Below are 16,740 nucleotides of genomic sequence, written 5' to 3' on the forward strand. Positions count from 1 at the left end.
TTTTTTTTATGTAAGCCTCACAAAGTGACTTCAGACCTGAACTGGTCCTTAAAAAGTGAGTTTGGGAAATTTTCTGAAAAATTTCAAGATTTGCTTCTAAACTTCTAAGCCTTGTAACGTCCCCAAATAATAAAATGTCATTCACAAAACGATCCAAACATGAAGTAGACATATGGGGAATGTAAAGTAATAACTATTTTTTGAGTCATTACTATGTATTATAAAAGCAGAAAAATTTAAATTTGGAAATTTTTCAAAATTTTTGGTAAATTTGGTATTTTTCTATAAATAAAATTTTGCCAATGTCATGAAGTACAATATGTGATGAGAAAACATTCTCAGAATGGTCTGGATAAGTAAAAGTGTTTTAAAGTTATTACCACACATGTCAGATTTGCTAAAAATGGCCTGGGCAGAAAGGTGAAAAAAATGTATTTAACGAATTAACATCACGGCCTTTAACATCCATATAAATATCATTAATTTCCTTAATAAATATTATTTGATTTAGATGGACTTTGTCTTATTTATCTGGAACCTTTGCCCATCATGTGGTTTCCTGGTGTATGAGGGAGATAAGTCACAGAACTGGGACGATCGGCAATCAATTGATCAGTCCTTTGGATGGCCGTACGGTAAAGCGTGGATGGTTCCCTTATGCCTGCGAGCGACTCTGCTGCAAAGTGTCGTTGGTCGATTGGTCAGGCCTGCGCAGCGCTCTGCAGTGAAGTATCGCTGCCTGGTGGATTAGTTAGGCCTGTGCATGGCTCTGCAGCGGAGCGGGATGGCGGCTCAGCCACCTCCTCCTAAACCGTGGGAAACCCGGCGGGTTCTGGGCGGAATCCCCACCACTTCGTTCCAGTGAGTGTACACTGCAGGGGGGATACTGGGAGGGGGGCGGCGGTGGTGGTACGGGTCAGCGGGCTGGGGCGCCGAGTCACCACAGGGTCCAAAGTTCAGCCTTGTTTATGTGGGTGAGGAGGTTACTGTGCCCGGGGATCAGGCTGGCAGGCCTGGCACACTGCCCCGGCATGCAGAGCAGCCCGTGTGTTTATCACTGTCCATGGGGCGGACGCTGGGGCTCTCGTTCTTTTAGACATTTTCTATGAGATATATATATTTTAGACATTTTACAAACATTAGTGATCCCTGTGGTCTCCATAGAGCTGTATACGGTTAACCCTTTCCCGTCACTGCAGGGTTTTTTTTCTCTCCCAGAGCCATAACGTTTTTATTTTCCCATTTGGTATCAGCGCTTGTTTTTGCAGTTTTTTTTTTTTAAATGTACCATATAATGTATTAGGAAACGTTAAAAAAGCTGTGGCATTGAAAAAAAATAATTGGCCATCGTTTTTATTAGATTTTTGTTCTTGAAGCATTCACTAAACTGCTAAAATGACATGTTTAAGGGTTTGTCCATCTTCGAGGACCTTTCTGACGGATGCAGATGCGGGCACATATGAACATGGGACCTAGGGCTTGTTAACACGACCGTTGGTGTCCTGTGCCCGTGCTGTGAACCGCAAACTGCGGTCCGCAATGCACAGGCACCTTCCGTGGGCCAGGCGCATGGGGATCGAAGACCCATTAACTTCAATGGGTCCGCGATCCCTCCGTTCCGCAAAAAGATAGAGCATGTTCTATCTTTTTGCAGTGAGGAGGCACAGAACGGAACCCCAGAAAGCACTCCGTAGTGCTTCCGTTCTGCATCTCCGGATTTGCTGACCAATTGAAATGAATGGGTCCGCATCCGTGATGCGGAATGACAACGGAGCGGTGCCCATGTATTGCGGATCCGCAAATGCGGTCCGTAGCACCGGCACGGGACACCTACGGTCGTGTGAACGAGCCCCAACACAGATGTCTTCAGCTGCCAAGCACACGTGTAAAGCCTCATTTCCATCAGTGATTGTGAGCCAGAACCCGGATTGGAGCCTCCACAGACATAAGGGAAAGATCTGCACCTGTTCTGTGTTTAGAGCCGCACCTGGTTTTGGCTCACAATCACTGATGGAAATCACTGACCAAACACTGACTGTGTGAATAAGGCGTAACAGGTCAGCCAGTTTCATAGGTACAAATCTGCTGACAGATGCCCTTTTAAAAATGAAAAAAATAAAAGGCTTTTCTTAAAGGGTTTCTACCACTTCGTTTTCACATAATTAGCTGTCAGACACTAGCGATCCGCTAGTGTCTGCTCTGCCAAACCATCCTAATATAATAGCTTATTGTGCAGCCGTTTCGCTAAAAAACGAACTTATATTGATATGCTAATGAGCCTCTAGGTGATATGGGGGCGTCATTAGCACCTAGAGGCTCGGTCTACTTTCACAAAATGCCGCCGCCCAGCGCGTCCCTCCAGCCCGCCCATCTCCTCCGGCATGCGATCCTCCCTGTGAGCCAGCGGACGAATTCTCGCGCATGCGCCGTGCGCGTCTGTCTTCGGCGCATGCGCAGTGAATATCTGACCTCTCCCTGCTCAGACATCTCCACTGCTCCTGCGCCGATGACGTCATAGTGCTCCGAGGAACAGGCGCAGTGGAGATGTCTGTGCAGAAAGCGGTCAGACATTCACTGCGCATGCGCCGAAGACAGATGCGCATGCCTGAGAATTCGTCCGCTGGCTCACAGGGAGGATCGCATTCCGGAGGAGATGGGCGGGCTGGAGGGACACGCTGGGCGGCAGCAGTTTGTGAAGGTAGACCGAGCCTCTAGGTGCTAATGACGCCCCCATAGCACCTAGAGGCTCATTAGCATATCAATATAAGTTCGTTTTTTAGCGAAACGGCTGCACAATAAGCTATTATATTAGGATTGTTTGGTAGAGCAGACACTAGCGGATCGCTAGTGTCTGACAGCTAATTATGTGAAAACGAAGTGGTAGAAACCCTTTAAAGAAAACAAAAATTATTTGCAGTATACTTATGCCCCAAACTTATTTTTTAAAGATTTTATTGAGGCAAGTACAAATATTACACAGTTACATAGGTAATACGGTTGAAAAAAGACAAATGTCCATCAAGTTCAACCAAGGGATAGGTGGGGACGCGAATCCCAGAAGGAAGTGAGACTCAGATTTCTACACGTTTTCATAAGCATTAATGTTGTTTACTTTTAAGAATTCGTCTAAACCCTTTTTTAAAACTGTCCACTGTTCCTGCTGTGACCACGTCCTGAGGACGTCTATTCCACAGATTCACAGTTCTTACAGTAAAGAAGCTTTGATGCTTCTGGAGACTGAACTTTTTCTTCTCCAGTCAGAGGCAGTGCCCCCTTTTTATTTTGAGCGCATTTTATATGGAACAGCTTTACACCATATTTTGTGTATGGCCCATTTATATACACTGCTCAAAAAAATAAAGGAAACACTTAAACAACACAATGTAACTCCAAGTCAATCACACTTCTGTGAAATCAAACTGTCCACTTAGGAAGCAACACTGAGTGACAATCAATTTCACATGCTGTTGTGCAAATGGGATAGACAACAGGTGGAAATTATAGGCAATTAGCAAGACACCCCCAATAAAGGAGTGGTTCTGCAGGTGGTGACAACAGACCTCTTCTCAGTTCCTATGCTTCCTGGCTGATGTTTTGGTCACTTTTGAATGCTGGCGGTGCTTTCACTCTAGTGGTAGCATGAGACAGAGTCTACAACCCACACAAGTGGCTCAGGTAGTGCAGCTTATCCAGGATGGCACATCAATGCGAGCTGTGGCAAGAAGGTTTGCTGTGTCTGTCAGCGTAGTGTCCAGAGCATGGAGGCGCTACCAGGAGACAGGCCAGTACATCAGGAGACGTGGAGGAGGCCGTAGGAGGGCAACAACCCAGCAGCAGGACTGCTACCTCCGCCTTTGTGCAAGGAGGAACAGGAGGAGCACTGCCAGAGCCCTGGAAAATGACCTCCAGCAGGCCACAAATGTGCATGTGTCTGCTCAAACGGTCATAAACAGACTCCATGAGGGTGATATGAGGGCCCGACGTCCACAGGTGGGGGTTGTGCTTACAGCCCAACACCGTGCAGGACGTTTGGCATTTGCCAGAGAACACCAAGATTGGCAAATTCGCCACTGGCGCCCTGTGCTCTTCACAGATGAAAGCAGGTTCACACTGAGCACATGTGACAGACGTGACAGAGTCTTGAGATGCCGTGGAGAACGTTCTGCTGCCTGCAACATCCTCCAGCATGACCGGTTTGGCATTGGGTCAGTAATGGTGTGGGGTGGCATTTCTTTGGAGGGCCGCACAGCCCTCCATGTGCTCGCCAGAGGTAGCCTGACTGCCATTAGGTACCGAGATGAGATCCTCAGACCCCTTGTGAGACCATATGCTGGTGCGGTTGGCCCTGGGTTCCTCCTAATGCAAGACAATGCTAGACCTCATGTGGCTGGAGTGTGTCAGCAGTTCCTGCAAGACGAAGGCATTGATGCTATGGACTGGCCCGCCCGTTCCCCAACCTGAATCCAATTGAGCACATCTGGGACATCATGTCTCGCTCTATCCACCAACATCACGTTGCACCACAGACTGTCCAGGAGTTGGCAGATGCTTTAGTCCAGGTCTGGGAGGAGATCCCTCAGGAGACCGTCCGCCACCTCATCAGGAGCATGCACAGGCGTTGTAGGGAGGTCATACAGGCACGTGGAGGCCACACACACTACTGAGCCTCATTTTGACTTGTTTTAAGGACATTACATCAAAGTTGGATCAGCCTGTAGTGTGTTTTTCCACTTTAATTTTGAGTGTGACTCCAAATCCAGACCTCCATGGGTTGCAAAATTTGATTTCCATTTTTTTATTTTTGTGTGATTTTGTTGTCAGTACATTCAACTATGTAAAGAACAAAGTATTTCAGGAGAATATTTAATTAATTCAGATCTAGGATGTGTTATTTTTGTGTTCCCTTTATTTTTTTGAGCAGTGTATTTGTATAGGTTAATCATGTCCCCCCCCCCTTAGGCCTCTTTCACACGGGCGTTGCGGGAAAATGTGCGGGTGCGTTGCGGGAACACCTGCGATTTTTCCGCGCGAGTGCAAAACATAGTAATGCGTTTTGCACTCGCGTGAGAAAAATCGCGCATGTTTGGTACCCAAACCCGAACTTCTTCACAGAAGTTCGGGCTTGGGATCGGTGTTCTGTAGATTGTATTATTTTCCCTTATAACATGGTTATAAGGGAAAATAATAGCATTCTGAATACAGAATGCATAGTAAAACAGTGTTGGAGGGGTTAAAAAAAAAAATATTTTTTTTTTAACTCTCCTTAATCCACTTGCTGCCGCTTCCGGCATCTCGTCTGTCTCCTTCTGTGGTGAGCATTCATTCCAGGACCTTTGATGTCACTCCGGTCATCACATGATCCATCACCATGGTAAAAGATCATGTGACGTGCCATGTGATGACCGGAATGACGTCATCAAAGGTCCTGTAACTGTATTTAATGCTCACCACAGGTCCTATTCAACAAAGGAGACACAAGGAGATGCCGGGCAACGCGATCAAGTGGACTAAGGTGAGTTAAATTATTATTATTTTTTTAACCCCTCCAGCCCTATTTTACTTTGCATTCTGTATTCAGAATGCTATTATTTTCCTTTTTATAACCATGTTATAAAGGAAAATAATAATGATCGGGTCTCCATCCCGATCGTCTCCTAGCAACCGTGCGTGAAAATCGCACCGCATCCGCACTTGCTTGCGGATGCTTGCGATTTTCACGCAAACCCATTCATTTCTATGGGGCTTGCGTTACGTGAAAAACACAGAATATAGAGCATGCTGCAATTTTCACGCAATGCATAAGTGATGCGTGAAAATCACCGCTCATCTGAACAGCCCCATAGAAATGAATGGGTCGGTATTCAGTGCGGGTGCAATGCGTTCAACTCACGCATCGCATCCGCGCGGAATACTTGCCCGTGTGAAAGGGGCCTTAAATGTCTCTTCTCAAGACCTAAATAAACTCAATTCTTTTTAATTTTTCTTCATAACGAAGACCCTCCATGCCCCTTATCAGTTTAGTCGCTCTCCTCTGTACTTTTTCCAGCTGCAGTGCGTCCTTTCTATGGACTGGTGCCCAGAACTGAACTGCATATTCCAGATGAGGCCGCACCAGCGCTTTGTAAAGTGGTAGTATTACATCTCTGCCCTGTGAGTCCATGCCTCGTTTAATGCAGGACAATATCCTGGGGGCCTTAGAAGCAGCTGATTGACATTGTATGCTGTTATTTAATCTACCATCTACAAGGACACCGAAATCCTTCTCTATAAGTGACTCTCCCAGTGTTACATCACCTAGGACATATGAAGCATGGAGATTATTACTACCAAAATGCATTACTTTACATTTATCCACATTGAACCTCATTTGCCAAGTTGATGAACACTCTGAGTGATTGGGCAAGTCAGCTTGTAGTTTATGGACATATTCCATAGACTGTACAGTACTACATAGTTTAGTGTCATCTGCAAAAATAGTTATAGTGCTATTAATCCCGTCCTCAATATCATTAATAAATAAATTTAAATAGAGGGCCCAGCACTGAACCTTGGGGTACACCACTTATAACCTGGGGCCATTCTGAATAGGAATCATTGACCACAATTCTCTGGACACGGTCCTTCTGCCAGTTTTCAATCCAATTACAAGCTTTTACTTTACTAAGACCTTACTTTACTTGATAAGTGCCTGAGGGACAGTATCAAAAACCTTTGCAAAATCCATAAACACTACATCCACAGCCGCCCCTCTGTCCAGGCTACTACGCACCTCCTCATAAAAACAAATCGGGTTAGTCTGACAACTTCTGTCCTTGGTAAATAGTCACATACTCCTGTATATAGTCCCTTAAGATTCCTTCAGACATTTTTCCCACAACAGAAGTTAAACTAACTGGTCTATAATTACCTGTGGAGGACCTTGATCCTTTTTTAAATATGGGCACCACGTTTGCCTTGCGCCAATCACTTGGCACTGTACCAGTCCCTAGAGAAACCTTAAAAATTATAAACCGGGGCACAGCAATGACTGAACAGAGCTCTTTAGGGTCCATTCACACGTCCGCAAAATGGGTCCACATCCGTTCCGCAATTTTGCGGAACGGGTGCAGACCCATTCATTTGCAATGGGGCCGGAATGTGCTGTCCGCATTTGCGGATCCGCACTTCCATTTCCGCAAAAAAAAAATAGAACATGTCCTAATCTTGTCCGCAATTGCAGACAAGATTAGGCATTTTCTATTATAGTGCCATCGATGTGCGGTCTGCAAATTGCGGAATGCACGTTGCCAGTGTCCGTGTTTTGCGGATCCTCAATTTGTGGATCCGCAGAACACTTACGGACGTGTGAATAGACCCTTAAGCACTCTTGGGTGTAATCCATCTGGACCCGGAGTTTTGTTCACATTTACCTTATTTAACTTCTCTTTGACCATATCTACAGTTAGCCAATTGAGTATATCACTGGATGTAATAACAGCCCCATCACCACAGATATCAGCTCCTTTCTCTTCTTTTGTATATGCAGAGCTAAAAAACCTATTTAGGAACTCTGCTTTTTCCTTATCTTCAGTGACTAACGCCCCTTTACCATTATTTAGGGGACCTACCTGCTCAGACCTATAATTTTTTTTTTTTTTTTTTTTTTTTTTTTTAGCATTTATACACTCGCCTAAAGAATTATTAGGAACACCATACTAATACGGTGTTGGACCCACTTTTGCCTTCAGAACTGCCTTAATTCTACGTGGCATTGATTCCACAAGGTGCTGATAGCATTCTTTAGAAATGTTGGCCCATATTGATAGGATAGCATCTTGCAGTTGATGGAGATTTGAGGGATGCACATCCATGGCACGAAGCTCCCGTTCCACCACATCCCAAAGATGCTCTATTGGGTTGAGATCTGGTGACTGTGGGGGCCATTTTAGTACAGTGAACTCATTGTGATGTTCAAGAAACCAATTTGAAATGATTTGAGCTTTGTGACATGGTGCATTATCCTGCTGGAAGTAGCCATCAGAGGATGGATACATGTTCTCATTCTGTTTACGCCAAATTCGGACTCTACGAACATTTTTCCAGTCTTCAACAGTCCAATTTTGGTGAGCTCGTGCAAATTGTAGCCTCTTTTTCCTATTTGTAGTGGAGATGAGTGGTACCCGGTGGGGTCTTCTGCTGTTGTAGCCCATCCGCCTCAAGGTTGTGCGTGTTGTGGCTTCACAAATGCTTTGCTGCATACCTCGGTTGTAACGAGTGGTTATTTCAGTCAACGTTGCTCTTCTATCAGCTTGAATCAGTCGGCCCATTCTCCTCTGACCTCTAGCATCCACAAGGCATTTTCGCCCACATGACTGCCGCATACTGGATGTTTTTCCCTTTTTCACACCATTCTTTGTAAACCCTAGAAATGGTTGTGCGTGAAAATCCCAGTAACTGAGCAGATTGTGAAATACTCAGACCGGCCCGTCTGGCACCAACAACCATGCCACGCTCAAAATTGCTTAAATCACCTTTCTTTCCCATTCTGACATTCAGTTTGGAGTTCAGGAGATTGTCTTGACCAGGAGCACCCCCCTAAATGCATTGAAGCAACTGCCATGTGATTAGTTGACTAGATAATTGCATTAATGAGAAATAGAACAGGTGTTCCTAATAATTCTTTTTAGGTGAGTGTATATTTAAAAATAATTATAAATCAAAGCCCGCAGACGAAAGCAAATCTGCTGCGGTTGAGTTGTGGGATGTTTGGAATAAAGATCACAATGGATTCCACATAAAGACATAGAAGAGCTGTTAGCAAACCTGGCAGCGTGTTCAGTAGATAAGAAGGAAGGGAATAAAGGGGGTAAATGAAGAAAACACAAAAGCATCAAAATATCATAGAAACTGGGATAGTCGCCTATATACTCCCGCACAGAGGGCTGGGACATCTGCCTATATGGCCTGTTTCTCTGTAAATCCATGATATACATAAATATTCACCTTACTGATCACATCTCCTAAAGGGCTCGTTCACACGAATGTGTGATGCCCGTTGCCGTATTTCGGATCCGGGTACCGTTCCATGGCCATCCTGCATCATGGATGCGGACCCATTCGTTTCAATGGGTCCGCAAATCTGTAGATGTGGAACGGAAGAACGGAACACTACAGAAGCACTATGGAGTGCTTTCTGGGGTTCCGTTCGTGCTTCCGCACCGCAAAAAGATAGAGCAAGTTTTATCTTTTTGCGGAACAGAAGGATCGCAGACCCATTCAAGTAAATGGGTCTGCGATTTCCCCATGCGCCTGCCCCATGGACAGTGCCCTTGCCTTGTGGACCGCAAATTTGCGGTCCACAGCACGGGCTTCACACAGGTTCGTGTGAATGAGCCCTAAGCTGGGGATTTTCCCTGATCTCCAATTAAGGGGATTGAGCCTCCTTTCCCAGCTGCAGTAGTGTAGTCACCTCACACCTGACCACTGCAGCCAGCCACTGACCTCTTCAGTGCACCACTGAGACCAGTAATTGGCTGCAACAGTGATGTGTTGTCAACGTGACATCGGGAAAACATAGCCCTGCTGGAAGATCCACTGCAGGATCTGTCGGGTTACTTTATTATAGGCCGATCCCCAGAGTCTTCTGGTTTCCTCAGGTTTGGAAATTAGCCCAAAGACTGCCCTCCAAAAATATTATTTTGGCCCATTCCCATATATGGTCATAGTGTGTGTTTTTTTTTTTTTTTTTTTTTTTTTAATCGATTGAGCTGTGTGAAGGATTTTTTTCTTTGCACAAGGTAAGCTGAAATTGTATTGGTACCAATTTGGGGTTTGAATTTTTGATAAACAAAAATAATTTTGCCATTATGTTTTCTCCTCAGTGTTCACCATACAGGCTGAAAAAAAGACTTTTATGGACACGTCAATACCAATTCTTATTTTTTTAAATTGTTTAAAGTGACCCTCTTGTTTAATAAAAAAAACAACACTTTAAAGGGGTTCTCCGGGAATTAAGAAAATGAAAATACTTAAATATTACTTTATTATAAATATATTCCTAAATACCTTTTATTACTTATAATGGCTCATTTTGTCTAGGGAGCAATCATCAGTGAAAATAATAAAATGGCTGCTGTCCTATTAGTACACACAAAACCTGTCCTAATCACAGAGCAGGACAAGTTACTTCACAACACTGAGGTATAGAGCTGCCTCATCCTCTACTACTTGTCAGGGATTATGATCCTGAATAAAGCTGATAAGATCTTCAGCTGAATCTCTGTAGGAATGGAGTTCACAAGGAGACATGAAGTACAGAGAGGACGGACAGGACAGACTGTGGTAATATGGGGGATGTGGTAACGGAGACTGCATACAAGTGCTGCTGCTCATCAGCCACATTCCACCCCCCCCCCTCCTCTCTCTGTATCTCATGTTTGCTCATGAACTCCATTCCTACAGATATTCAGCTGAAGATCTTATCTGTATTCAGGACCATAATCCCTGACAATTAGTAGAAGAGGATGAGGCAGCTCTTTAGCTCAGTGTTGTGAAGTAACTTGTCCTGCTGTGTGATTAGGACAGGTTTTGTGTGTACTGATAGGATGGCAGCCATTTTATTTTTCCTGATGATTGCTCCCTAGACAAAATGAGCCATTATAACTAACAAAAGATATTTGGGAATTTATTTATAATAAAATAATATTTAAGTATTTTCTTAATTTCCGGAGAATCCCTAAGAGGGCTCATGCACACAAACGCATGTATTTTGCGGTCCGCAAAACACAGATCCGCAAAAAATACAGTTGACATCTGTGTGACATCTGTATTGCATCCGTTTTTTATTTTGGCGGATCCATTGTAACAATGCCTATCCTTGTGCGCAAAACGGACAATAGGACATGCAGAAATGGAATGCACAGTCATTTCCAGTTGTGTGTTTTTTTTTTTTTTTTTTTTTTTTTTTTTTTTGCAAATCCATTGAAGTGAATGGTTCTGCATGCGGGCTACAAAAAACCGGAATGGACACGGAAAAAAAATACCTTTTGTGTGCATGAGCCCTAACTGTAAAATGTACAGAACACTTGATGACCTCCTCTTTATCTTTGCTGCAGATCTGGGCACTTCTTCTGCCATCCAAGATGGCGGCACCGCTTCTCAGACTCCCTTTTGGACGCTGTGCATTTGGTAGCCAAATATGCTTCCAGTGCACCCTCCCCTCTCTCCACAGAGATCCCTAGGAGGGTTTGGGGGGGCACACAGGGTGCAGTCTACATTTTATTGCTTTGGTGGGTGCAGGGGTTGCTGATTAGTCTTTCCTGACTGCTGAGTCTGGAGGAGGAGGGCGCAGGTGCTGGGTGCGGGGGGACACACACTAGAGCTGGGCTCTGCATGCAAGAGTGGAGACAGCACTTGTCAGCAGGGGGCGCTCACAAGAGCAGTGTTGGAGAATGCTGTTGCAGACAAGCAAAGCATATGGCCAGCAATACATCTCGGGGAGCTATATATCCCAGCCTTTTCAAGATCTTTATTACTGGGAATGATGTATTTACTTGTCAAAGCTGAGCATTTGTTACAGTGTATCCAATAGCTGTCAACCATCCTAGATCCAGTGGGACAGTCCTGGATTTCAGGCATCCAATACTTGACCCGCTTCTCTGCTTTTATAATTATACACTCTGAGGGAAGCACAGGGATAGGGGTTTAGCGGGGCATGCTGTAGATCTCCCGGGACAGCTCCTGAAATCCAAGACTGGTCCTGGCTTGGTCGGTAGGTATGGAGTACACTGTAACAAACGCTCAGCTTGGAGAAATAATTCTACATCGGTCCCAGCATCAAAGATCTTGAAAACGTCTCGAAAATGAAACCCAATTTGTTTTCGTTCCGATTTTCCTTCTGCTTCGTAGATTCCAGGCTGCTGTATTCTGCTGATGGACCTTGTGATTTTTCTGCTTTATTGTGTTTGTGGTGAGATTTATTTGGGAAATTGACTGTAGATTTCCATGGACTTTAAAAGTGAAACTATTGAGTTATAATTTACATTGTGATTTGATATGCTCCTTAACCAAATAATAGTTAATATTTCTATTTGTAGGTCAGCTGACTTGAGAGCCAGCACTATCACCAGACCTGGGCAGCCAACTCTTACCAGGGTGCCACCACCTATACCACCCAGAACTTCCCAGCAGACCAGTACAGGTACACTCAATACCTACCGACCTGCATACAGCTCTTTTTCACCAGGCTTTGGCTCTTATGGTTCTTACGGTTCCTACGGAAGTTCCTTTCATGGAGGCTACAGTCCTTACGGCTATGGGTACAGCAGTGGACTTGGCTATAACCGGTTCCAGACAGATGAGGTACCACCTAGCAGATTTGTGCGTCAAGCTGAAGAAAGTAGCCGTGGGGCCTTTCAGTCCATTGAGAGCATCGTCCACGCCTTTTCTTCAGTCAGCATGATGATGGATGCCACCTTCTCTGCTGTTTATAACAGCTTCAGGGCTGTTCTGGATGTGGCAAACCACTTTTCCAGGCTAAAGATCCACTTCACTAAGGTATTTTCTGCATTTGCACTTGTCAGAACCATCCGGTTCCTTTACCGACGTTTGCAGAGACTTTTGGGTCTGAGGAAGGGCTCCGAAAATGAGGATTTGTGGACTGAGAGTGCTGGGACTGTGGCTCGGGTCGGTTCGGAGAGTGACAGAGCCAAATCATGGCCTATATTCTTATTTTTTGCTGTCATTCTTGGTGGACCCTACCTCATTTGGAAGCTCCTGTCTTCTGGTAATGGCGAAAGTGTTGAAGGTGAGTGTGAACAAAGTCTGGAAAAAAAAATATATATATGTGGCAGTTTTTTTTACGTTTATGGGTTAACAGGATCGCCACTGAATAGGGAAGAACTCTGACCAACATGACATTTAAACTAGAGCTCTACCACTGTCTTTCTGAGGATTGGACTACCAGGATCCCACCAGTACTTAATTCCACACCATAGTCTATATGCCATCATTTGTAGCGGTGGGCACATGCATGTAGCAGTGTTATTGGAGCAACAGTTCAAGGAATGACCTATAATTTGAAATTTGACCAAATAAAGGGAAAAAATTCCTTATATGCCACCTGATCTGTTTATAAATTTGTGGCTCATGGGATATAGTAGATGGATTTCCCATGGGTGCTGTGTTCGGGATAGAACAAAAATGGTAATATTCTTCTGAAAATGTGTTCATGCCAGATGCATTATCAACTTTTTCCTACTTAAAGCATCGCCAAGTTTTCGGCAAACTTTGCGTTCACTTGTATCTGGCATTTTTCGCCAGTTTCCGCATGTGCTTGCTGAATGTCTGGTTTACTGTTTTCCCAGATATGTTTAGTGGAGGCTAGCTGCCTTCCACTGCCCAGAGACAGTAGAGGATATTCTCCTTCCTAATTGTCTCACAGTCACTCAGAGACCGTAAAACCTGTTTTAACTCAATTGTTCATGTTTTGTCTAGAAAACATAAACTGGGCAAGCGGGGAAGGTGACCATGTGGTGGGAAGAGCTGAATACGACTTCACTGCTACATCAGAGGAGGAGATTTCCTTCCATGCGGGAGACTTACTCAACCTGGCTCCAAAAGGTACCAAAATCTCTCCTTTACCTTGTCAGTGGTTGGTTTAGTTCTCAAATCAAGGTACCTCAACTATCCTAATGCTAAAAAAAACCTCATAATATCATTGTTGTCAACAGTCCTGGAAGGGGTGGGGCTGATTTACCCCCTAAGTGGGCAGTTTATGGGTGTTTTGGGGTGGGTATTAGACGTGGTCACAGTATATGTTGCCAACTATTTTATATATACAGTCAGAAAATACATGTCATGCAGCAGGCACACTCTAAAATCTGTAAGCTGGAGCCAATGGCCAGTTATGCAGGTTTTACAGGATTTTGCGGTACAGTGCTGTTCTCATCCACTGCAGCAATGAGTGTTTGTTTTGTAACTGAGCCCCCGGTGGGTTGATTTTAAGCTGTTTAGGGCTCAGGCAAATGACTATGTGCAATCCACGAAACATGACCGCGTGTCGTCCACATCTCCTGGACAAAGGCCCATCTGACTCATTGCATCATAGTGTTTTATGATGCTCTAAATTCCCATCTGACTGCAGTGAGTTCGGAGCAGATGGTCTGCCGTTGGTTCAGGAGATGCCGGCGACACGTCGGGCCGCGTTTCCCGGACTGCACAGTCGTGTGCATGGGCCCGTATTTAAAATCACAGTATTTATCAGAATCCATAAATCGCATGGTGGCGTGCTGTTGTTACATCGCTCATACACAAGTTTATATACTGATGGCTCCAATTTAAAGAGGTGTTTTGCTTAAAAAAAATAAAAATGTACCTATCCTTAACTTGAATGGTGGGGGTCCAGCTCGGCCCCAATCGGCAAAACGGAAGGGCATCAGGTGAAATGCAGCAGTCCATTGACTACAGTACGTGGGACAGTGCCATCCATACTGGTGTGGCTGTGCCTGGTACTGTAGCTCACTTAGCTCAACCACGTTCACTTGATGAGACACAACCACATTTGTGTTCAAACTAGGGTTGCACCGAGTATCGAACTTTCGATACCCAATCGCTACTTTAGCACCCGGATTGATCCGATCCCGGGATTTGCTATTTTCCAATACTACCCTGCGCTACTGTGCAGCCTAGTATCTTTTAGACTTGGAGAACATGGTGTGCGCTGTCTTTACCATGTTCTCCTGAGCCGGCACAGTGGAGAAGAAGAGTCCCTCCCTCCCCACTGTGACGCAGCCACCAATGAAAAGAGAGGGGAGGGGCTGTGAAGCTGCCACTGCCACCAATGCAAATTGCACTGAGGAGGAGGTGAGGGGCTGTTGGCTGTATCGCACAGTTTGCACCTGGCTTCAATGACTGGGCACCGCGATCCGGTGAACCCTGTCAATTAACCCCTCAGGTGCCGTACCTTAAAGCGGTTTGGCAGGATCCCCGTCATTGAAGCATCCCCGCCTCGTACATTTGTATTAAGGGGTTAATTATATTGATTGGTGGTGCAGTGACTCCCCTTCCCCCGCAATCTCCTCAGTGTTCTCTTCATTGGTGGTGCAGTGGCAGCTTCCGATCGGAGCCCCAGCAGTGTAATCGCGGGGCTCCGATCGGTTACCATGGCAGCCAGGACGCTACTGAAGCCCTGGCTGCCATAGTCGGCTCCATGCTGCTGTGTGCACAGAGCACAGGGAGCGTGTAAAGTCCTATTCACCCTGATAGAGCTCTATCAGGGTGAATAGGACAAGGGTTCTAGCCCCTAAGGGGACTAATAGTTATTAAAAAAATAAATAATAATATTCCGTTTAAATCGCCCCCTTTCCCAATTTTACATATAAACAATAAAAAAGTAAACCTATTACTTATCGCCACGTCCGAAACAGAACTATTAAAATATTACAAAATATATCCTATGCGGTGAACGCCATAACGGAAAATAAACAGGTGATTTGCCTTTTTTTTTTTTTTTTTAGTCCCCTTGTTCCCCTCCCCCCGAAAAAAAATAATAGGATAGGACTGTTTTATTATGGGCCAGACGTTCAATAAAATGCAGAATGCACGTGGCTTTTTTGGTGTTTTAGTTCTCTTTTGCATGGTTTCAAAATTTTGGTATCGTGACAACCCTAGTTCCAACAGTTTCTAATGATCGGTGGGGGGGGGCCTCCACAGTCATACACCTATAGCCTATTAGAAAAACCCCTTAAACTGTGTCCTGTGAAGCTGATCCTAGTGTGTGTGACATAAGAGCTCCACCAGGGACAAGGACTAATGTGAGTGATTGAGTCTGCACGTGACTTCTGATGTCTTTTACAGCCCTTAACGATTAAAGTGCTTTCCTTTTTCAGAGCAACAACCTAAAGTAAGAGGCTGGCTACTTGGAAGTGTGGATGGGCAAACAACAGGATTTGTTCCAGCCAACTATATCAAAATCCTGGGCAAGAGAAGAGGCAAAAAGGCTGCGGAGCCGGAGAAGAGGCAGGAGGAGGAGCAGCAGCCGTTCCCTAACCCTACCACGCTGAGCCCTGCGACCCCAGTGGCCACATTAGAAGAGCAGGAAGCCGCACTAGAGTCTGTTTTCGTGGAGTCTGACAGCACAGCACTTCCTAGCGATCCAACCTTAAGCCACAGGGACACATTTGATCTGTAGACGTACATGGGTCTGGGGTGAGGTGCAGTGTGCTTACACCGAGCTCATAGTGAATATGCAGCTGCACTGCATAGGGTGCACACAGCCATATACAGCAAGTTCAGTCTAATCGTTACAGGATGTCTTCTGGGTATAAGGTTGTATAGATGTCTATCACTAGATTAACACGCAAAGGGAAGTGGATCTAATGTTTTCTTACAATACTGTGATTATGGAGCTTTTGGTCTCATCGGACAGACCTAAAGGGGCAACTTTTTCCCTGTTACTGTTGATTTTTAAGGAGGTTTACTTGATGAGCAACTAGCTGCCTTTGCATGTGATGGTATACTGATAAAACGCAACCCTCATTGGGGACTACCTGCGAATTCTGGCCATGATCTTTTACAGATTTTATGGGGTGGTGGGAACGCCACAACTAATTGTCTGCAGAAACATCCACCATGGATCCGTGTGCAAAATCAATGACTTACATGCCGCTTTGCCACTGATTTCACCTTTTGCATTTCAAAGGATAAAATCTGCAGTGAAGATCCACAACCTGAATGACATGCTGCAGTTTTAAAAGGGTTGGC

The 16,740-nt window shown here is 44.9% G+C and overlaps 1 protein-coding gene across 1 annotated transcript; it reads left to right on the forward strand.

The window, feature by feature from the left end:
• Positions 1-722: 722 nt before the first annotated feature.
• On the forward strand, positions 723-16,740 carry PEX13 (peroxisomal biogenesis factor 13). Its single transcript, XM_040429729.1, has 4 exons — positions 723-861; positions 12,075-12,784; positions 13,474-13,599; positions 15,867-16,740. The coding sequence occupies exons 1-4, from the start codon at positions 764-766 to the stop codon at positions 16,166-16,168; spliced, it is 1,236 nt and encodes a 411-aa protein (XP_040285663.1). The 5' UTR covers positions 723-763; the 3' UTR covers positions 16,169-16,740.

Source organism: Bufo bufo, chromosome 4 (assembly GCF_905171765.1).
Source record: "Bufo bufo chromosome 4, aBufBuf1.1, whole genome shotgun sequence".
NCBI lineage: Eukaryota > Metazoa > Chordata > Amphibia > Anura > Bufonidae > Bufo > Bufo bufo.